Source organism: Clytia hemisphaerica, unplaced genomic scaffold (genome assembly GCF_902728285.1).
Source record: "Clytia hemisphaerica strain Z4C2 unplaced genomic scaffold, Clytia hemisphaerica genome assembly, whole genome shotgun sequence".
Classification (NCBI taxonomy): domain Eukaryota; kingdom Metazoa; phylum Cnidaria; class Hydrozoa; order Leptothecata; family Clytiidae; genus Clytia; species Clytia hemisphaerica.
In genome coordinates this window covers 459,013-466,884 of record NW_027103344.1, presented here as the reverse complement: position 1 = coordinate 466,884, position 7,872 = coordinate 459,013, and the positions used below count along the sequence as shown (strand labels likewise).

The window sequence follows — 7,872 nt, the reverse complement described above, 5'->3', positions numbered from 1 at the left end:
ATAAAAGCAATTTACAGTTGAAAGCCATGAAAGACTTTACGTCAAAAGAACAATTTGCTTTTTTTCCTGCTTCTATGCACGAAAAAATCAGTGGAAAATATTATGATGATGTCGGGTGACGCAGACAGAATAATATACAAAAACATTTTCTTTATATCACGATCACTTTGGTTCCTCCAATCATGCAATCACTCAATCTAATGACGCCCCCCCCATGAGTTTTCATGATGGGGTGATCTTAAAGGCCTTTGAAATCACCCCATCATGAAAACTGCTGGGGGCCTTATTAGAGGGTTTAATGTAATGCTTATTAACAAAATCAACTTCTCAACCTATTTTTAAATGTTGTCTTTTCATTGTTGTAATTTTATTTTCTTATTGTGTCAGCTTCGAGGTAGGTCCACTTAGTATGTAGCTTGTTTCTTCTGAAATGTTCCAACTTTTACATAAATAGAATGTATACAGTTTGTTTATCCTGCGTTTGATTTGTAAAAACCTCTTGGTTTCCATATAAATTTCTATCCTGAAAAGCATATCTTTCACTCCTGATCAGATTTTCTAAATAGTGCAAGATGGCTGTTTCGCCCCCCCCCCCAGTTTGGGGCGGAGTTACATCCCAAGAAAAACCCCCAAAAGGTTGGGACTGAAATTGTTTTTAAAAAATATTAAGGGAACCTTCTATTAAAGGGGGAGGGGGAGTTGAGGAATTCAGGAAAGTTAAAATTTGTTCATTTTGTCAACTCAATTTCTGAAGCTTGGTAGTCACTTTTGATAAAAATCACATTAAATTCACCACCAAACAAATTTTGTTCTTTAGTGAGTACATTCATTAAACACACTGAGACGCACATATAAGCTGCATCGTTTTCTTTAAGAAAGGCATTATTGATTTTTTTTATTACATTTAGATCATGCTAAAAAAGATCGACGCATTGCGATCATCAAAAACTCATGAAAGTCATTCGAATTTAGTGAAGAAGAATCAAGGTATCGAATAGTATTAACTTACTTGTAATTTTTTTCAGCGCTAGAAATATTTTTTGAATCATATTTCGGGGGATTGAACCTTCCTAAAAGTTACCATATTATAAGTAACTCTTATTAATAATAATAATAATGTTTTACAGATTTCCAGGCCACCGTGCAAGCACATGGGCCTCTATAAATCGCTCATACATTGGTTTGGTTTATTACAAAGGTTAACTTCAAACAGATATGCAACAATAGTGACAATTTCAATCATACTCAAACATTTTCTCTTTCCAAGCTAGACCGAGGTTTTCTTTAAACTCTTGTATTGTAGATGATTTAACTACTTTTTCAGGTAGGCTATTCCACTGTTGAATGCCCCGATAGTAAAGGGAGTTGCTCTGGGGTCCACGGACACCATCGTTCCTGGAAATTCTTACCAGTTCAGAATTGTGTGTTTCTCATTGGTCTTATTCGTTGGTTAAATTTCTTAGGAACACACGATTTTTCATAGTGATTTAAATGTTTAAGATCTCAACATATCACTTACCGCACGCCTAATTTAGACTTGGGATTCCAATTCTTTGTAGTCTGCTTTCATAACATAGTCTCCACATGTTTCAACCGTTTTTGTAGCGCGCCGCTGACACCTTCTATAAGTTTTTGTTGTTTTTTTTAGTTTTGGTGACCAAATGACTTGTGCATATTCTAGGTGGGGCCTGACAAAAATGTTATGTAAAGTTTACGGAATAATTCAGGAGTGAGATACGTGAAGGTTCTTCTAATTAGACCAGCCATTGAGTTTGCCTTTTTTACTTGGTTTGATATATGTTGGTCGAATGATAGATTTTGGTCAAAGATAACTCCGAGATCCTTTTCGAATTGTACATGTTTCAGTAAATTTCCTCCGAGTGTGTATTGATGTACATGTTTAATTATATTCGGCTTACCTAACGTTAGTACATGACACTTGTCGGGATGAAATTTTAAAAGCCACGTATCTGACCATTGCTGTAGTCGATCGATGTCCTCCTGGATTATAAGTGCATCTTCAATTGATTCTACTTTATTGACAAGTTTAGTGTCGTCAGCAAATAGAAAGAGTTGTGATTTAATTGAATCTGGTAAATCGTTGATGTATAGAACAAAAAGGGTAGGCCCTAGGACACTACCTTGGGGTACTCCACTAAGAACTAATTGTTTTTCGGATTCAGCTCCATTTACTTTAACTATCTGAAATCGATCCTTCAGGAAGTATCTGATCCATTCAAGCAACTTATTTCTTATTCCGTAGGCTTCTAATTTGATTAAGAGCCTTTGGTGGGGAACTGAGTCGAATGCCTTTGCAAAGTCAAAGTATACTGCGTCAACAGCTTTGCCGTTAGCAATGTCTTCGGTACACACATCTAGATAGTTTAGCAGTTGTGTTACTGTTGATCGGCGATTGATAAAACCATGTTGCTTGTTAGAAAGCAGTTTTCTTTCTCTTGCTCTAGATGTGACATAATATGTGTTTTAAGAATCTTTTCCATCATTCGGCACACAATGGATGTCAGGCTAATCGGACGGTAGTTTTCAGCTATATTTTTGTTCCCTTTTTTGTAAACAGGTGATACATTAGCATTCCAGTCGTTTGGGAGACAACTTTCGTTGAGAGATTTTGTCATTATAAGGAAGAGCGGTTCTGCAATATATTCAGCGAGCTCCTTGAGCATCCTTGGGTGAAGTTCATCTGGCCCCATGGATTTGTTTGGATTTAACGCCTTGAGCTCCTTTTTAATAGTTTCAGTTAGTATATTTATCTCTACTTCTTTATCCGTCCTGGAATGGAATTCAGGGAGTTGTTCAAGTGGCTCACGTGTAAAGACACTACAGAATTGGCTCTGGAGTATGTTGGCTTTACTTTTATCATCATATTTGATCGAATTTTCATTATTAGGGTTTTCGAGGAGAGGATTTATTCCCGTTCTTGCTTTCAGATTGCTGCGTACATATTTCCAGAATCTTTTTGGATTTGTTTTTGATTGTTCGCTGACCTTTTTTTCGAACTCTCTCTTGGAGCGAGTCAGGGCACTATTAGCGGCGTTGCGCCATCTTACGTACTCCCTTCTACGTCTCTCAGTGTCGTCATTTTGAAGTGAGATGATCCATTTTCTATGCGCCTTACGTTTCTCTTTAATTATCTGACAAATTTTTGGATCTAAGGGATGCTTCCCTTTCCTTCTTTGATTTGACAGGTTGTTCTTATTGTGGGTAAGTGGCACATAGATGTTTCGGAGCTCGATCATTTGTTTTAGGAATAGGTCCCAGCTCTCATTCACATCTAATTCAATCGACTTTTGGATGAATTCGATAGACCAATTGATATGGCTTAGATGAGATCTCATAAACTGGTAGTTGGCTTTGCTGTATTGATATCTATTTCTATCTATCTATTGAAATTCCATTCGGAATGGAAGAAATTTAGGAAATGGTAAAATCTAAATCTGACAAGAAGAATATCCATAAAGTCAAAATTGTTATCTTAAGAAATTTTCAAGTTCAATTTGAGTAATTTTTGTACGCAAGATCTGTCCCGTATTTTATCAAATTTGGCGCAATCTACCCATCAAGTATTGGTTTCGAGATGAATTTCCATGGTACATTTACTTTAAACTACCTTATTACACGAATATTACTAGTCATATTTTGTTAACACGAATTGAAAAATTTTGTGTTAATAAAAACCCCCTTAATTAAAAACCAGCCGTGGTGTCCTTGAAAAAGCAAATAAAATTTGTGTTAATTTTTTGCGTGTCAATTTCAAGGCCGTTGAATACTTACCAAGTAATATTCGTGTAATAAGGTAGTTTAGAACCAAAAATCTGAGGGGAAATTAGGTAAATCCAAATTGAAATAAGTTTGATAGAGATTCCCTCTTATTTTGAGACCACTCAAAATGTATGTGTTTATTTGCAAGCAAAATCATACAAAAGGTGACTGCTGCAATAAGATAAGGAGGAATGATAGGTCAATAGCTGACACTTTTAATCAAATTCAGACCGTGACTTTATCAATTTGAGCATACCTTTTTGACCTGACAATAAATCCAATTTTATAAATGGCCCTCGTCAAAATTTAAGCTTATCTTATTATACTCTTGAAAGAGAGACTTCAAAAAAAACTTTATTATTTGTTGTAGGTGCAGCTTCTCCATCTCTTAAGAGTGGCACATCTTACTCTGGATTTTTGAGACAACAGCAACAACAAAAACGTGATCAGCATCGTGGACATCAGCAAGCTTATGAACATATTTATCAGCAACCTCTCAATCCTAAACAATTTCCGAATCGGGAAATTACCTCCAGTGAAATCTCAGAGTCCTATGTAAACAGCCAAAATCTGGGATGGCGTCAACAACCACACCCTCAACAACCATCGAGTGCACCAAGTTCTACCAAAGGTGTACGTAAATTTACACCAGCGTTCTTTTTGAGAAAAAAGAAGAGCCCAGAAGCGCAAATAGAGCATGGTGTCGAAACTCGAGACATTGACAGCGAAGAAGATGAAACAGACATTGCAAGGTTCGAAGATTTTGAGCAAGAAAGTATCAATCGCGTATATCTGGGACAGTTAGATGATTCCCAGTTGAATACGGTGGAGGAGGAAGGTCCTCCTCCCTATGATAAGATGTATCAAAGGAGACTTGAGTACATTCTTTCACATTATGAGAGACCTCCACCTTATCCTGGATTTAAGAACGAAAAAAAGTTCAAACAAGCTGAACAGATATCGTCTAGATTAGATCAAAATACGCCACTTTTGAAGCAACTTTTGAATGATAACCAGTTGTCTGACAATAGTAGCATGATGAATTTCATGCAAACTGGCCCCACTGACTCGCACAGAATACCATCCCAGCATCACCCAAAACAAAACCAAAATGATAAGCTCGTGTTGAGGACTCAGAATAACCCATCAATTAAAACGGAAAATTCGAAAGATCTTTACGACAAAAGAACTCAGCATTATTTGACAAAAATCAATGAAATTGAACACGAACACTCAAATACTGTCAGCCGCCAAATTCCTGACAGAGATGCTATAAGTGAAATTATATATCCTGCAAAAGATTATGAGCTGCACCATCTTGAAAGACCGCCCAATCAAATGCATATGAGTGCTTCTGTTCCTGATTTATCCATGAACAACACGAAAAGTATAGAAAACACTAAATTTTCAAAAACTTCACGCAAGCCACGAGGTGAGGAAGTTTTTGATGACTTTGTTGACAGCTAGATTTTTAAGAGAAATAAAGTAACTTTTTGTTTTGAAAGGTGTCTGGGACAAATTGCTGTCCTTGGTTGTTGGCGCTGATATTGGACATGGTGTAAAGTCAGAAAAGGGGTGTCTCAAACATCTAGGGTCGATGAGGTTAAATTGTTAAGATTTCCTATAAACACTCTGAGATATTGTTCAGACGTTACGGTTTCGTTTCACTCCGCACTAAACCCGTTCCAGAGCGATCTGAAACGTAATGTCTTACCATGGTCTGAAACAATATCTCATCGACGATTCCGCACCATGTTTTTGGCTTTTCAACATTTTTCGATTGAAAATGTATTCGAATAAGTCAAAAGGAAAAGTTCCATATTTTAATTTGCTCGTTTTCAGAAAAAATCAGAGCCTGCAGGAAAGCGTAGATCTAGCATTATTACCCATTTTTGCGCAAAAGGTTTTGTTGGTTTATTTTGATTTAGATCTTCTTGTTTCTTTTATAGATAGAATTGAACCAGGTGAACTTGAAGCTCTCATCGTCCATTTACGTAAAACAAGGTGATCATGAGTTAATTGTCTGTCAAGAATTATATGTTGTTCACAGCCTCCTGGTTTTGAGAACCGCAGGAATCAGAATATTCAAAATATGTATTTCAAAAATTCAAGATTCAAACATTTAAGTAGTTTTCTGCTTTCAATTTCAGTTTAGACACTTTTGAGCCGTATGGAATGAAGAGCGAGTCCATCTCTCTTTATTCATCAGAAGATTCTTCTTCCTATGTTCCACCAAGCCCGTACATGAGTGAAGGTAAGTCATGATAACACATGTTTTGTGTTGATATCAATTGTGTTGCACTTTATTCTATATACTTTATTCTCTTCCAAAACTAAAGTAGAGTTTTCACAGAAACTTCTAACGCGAAATTCTAATAAATGGTCTAGCCTATTTAGTTGACCAAGCTCCATAGCTTGAAATAACTTGAAGGTCCCCTGTTTCCAACGGACTTAAGTTTCCTTAAATAGCATCAAAAATTCAATTTGTGCATTTTAGAGATTCCTGATTGGCTTCAATTCTACGCCAAGGCTTCACCTGACCACGATGAGTATCTCAAGGTATCGTTGTCAAGTAGTGCTATCGCCAACGTATCAATCTTAACTTGCTTACTTAGGAATTCAATATATTCAGAATGGAATAAAAAATACAAGTTACTGATCCTACTACATTTACTTTATTGAATAGTAGAAGTACCCCCAAAAAAATACTATACCATTCTCTCAGTTTGAAGTACGAGTGATTTTACTAGTCAGGTTGCATGCAGTACGCAGTGCTGGTGAGTTCCAAAATCTCCTGAGTGGCTATAGTTGGACAGAAATTCTTATTTCTTCACATATACAATGAACATTCGGATTTTCTATAAGTTTTATCTTTTAGTGGACAATGTTTCGTTACACACAACTGGATTGTTGGCAGACAATGTTGAAGCGGCTGTACAAGAAAGAATTGGAGCAAGTTGTGTTATGGTTCGAAGAATATCGGTCTGCTCTTTCCGATGAGTTGGATCGACAAGAAGAGATCATGCATCATCAACAGCAACAGCAACATCAACAACAACAACAACAACAACAACAACAACAACAACAACAACAACAACAACAACGGCAATACCAATTCAATTTACAAAAGCAAAACGAGCAACAAAGGCTGCAGAAACGTTTACATCAGGAAAATCAACATCAGAACCACCTACAACAGAGGGAGCAACAGAAATATCAACAGTTGCAACAACTTCAAACGACTTCGGGATGGAAATCAACTGAGACGCAACATCAGTATCCACCACAACAACGATCAAACCAAGCTGCTACACATCATCAACAAAGGCTACAACTATTCGAAAGCCACCACCAGCAACGTCCTCAAAAACACCATGAACAGCAACAACAGATCAATCAAATGGGTCAACATCTCGAACTCTATCAACAACATCACCTCAATCAACAACAATATCCTCAACAACCCTCTCTGCTGCAACAACGTCAGATGCTCCAAAGAAATGCCAAGAGTTTGACCAACCTTGCACATCTTGAATCTCAAGGAGTCTCCAGCACTCGGCTCTTTGAAACTATTGATTTGCTTGGAGATAATTTGAAGAAAACCAATGTTTAAAAATATGATAGTGCCGTCGACGAGTATTTAATGATTTTCAATGAGGTATTTTAGTGGGCGGTTTTTTCACTAGAAGCTGTCTGTCTTTTTTTTTATAGGAGATAGCTTTTATTTAGTGTAAGCGAAATGGTTATGGTTCACTTACTGATTGAATGAAATATGGCCTAATGGGTGTTTGTGGGAAAATATTTTCATTACGTGGTTTTTAAAAGTTTTTTTATATTTTAATACTATTTTTCTATAATTTCATTATTTTTGATACTTTATCCTAGAGAAAACTGCTAATAGAGGGTCAACGCTCGCATTGTATTATGATGATTGTATGATTATTTTAAGCGTCATCAAACTTTGTAATTTGTTAAGTTATTCAACAGGTGGGATTAGTTCTAAATAGACTACCATCTGAATGAGCAATTGTGGCTGGCTAAACTTGAAGTGTTTGGTTATAAGTGTCTCATGCCGTTGATGATTATCTTTTA

The 7,872-nt window shown here is 36.5% G+C and overlaps 1 protein-coding gene across 1 annotated transcript; it reads left to right on the top strand.

The window, feature by feature from the left end:
• Positions 1 to 908: 908 nt before the first annotated feature.
• On the top strand, positions 909 to 7,826 carry LOC136819163 (putative mediator of RNA polymerase II transcription subunit 26). Its single transcript, XM_067075377.1, has 6 exons — positions 909 to 987; positions 4,151 to 5,212; positions 5,730 to 5,784; positions 5,931 to 6,034; positions 6,278 to 6,339; positions 6,659 to 7,826. Exons 1-6 carry the CDS (start codon positions 912 to 914, stop codon positions 7,391 to 7,393), a joined length of 2,094 nt encoding a protein of 697 aa, XP_066931478.1. The 5' UTR covers positions 909 to 911; the 3' UTR covers positions 7,394 to 7,826.
• The last annotated feature ends 46 nt before the right edge of the window (positions 7,827 to 7,872 follow it).

Excerpts from the sequence above, each read along its gene's own strand:
- LOC136819163 (XM_067075377.1), top strand. The coding sequence starts at position 912 with ATGCTAAAAAAGATCGACGCATTGCGATCATCAAAAACTCATGAAAGT. Across the intron at positions 988-4,150 it reads TTTAGTGAAGAAGAATCAAG|GTGCAGCTTCTCCATCTCTT; the intron begins GTATCGAATAGT and ends TATTTGTTGTAG. Across the intron at positions 5,785-5,930 it reads GTCCATTTACGTAAAACAAG|TTTAGACACTTTTGAGCCGT; the intron begins GTGATCATGAGT and ends TTTCAATTTCAG.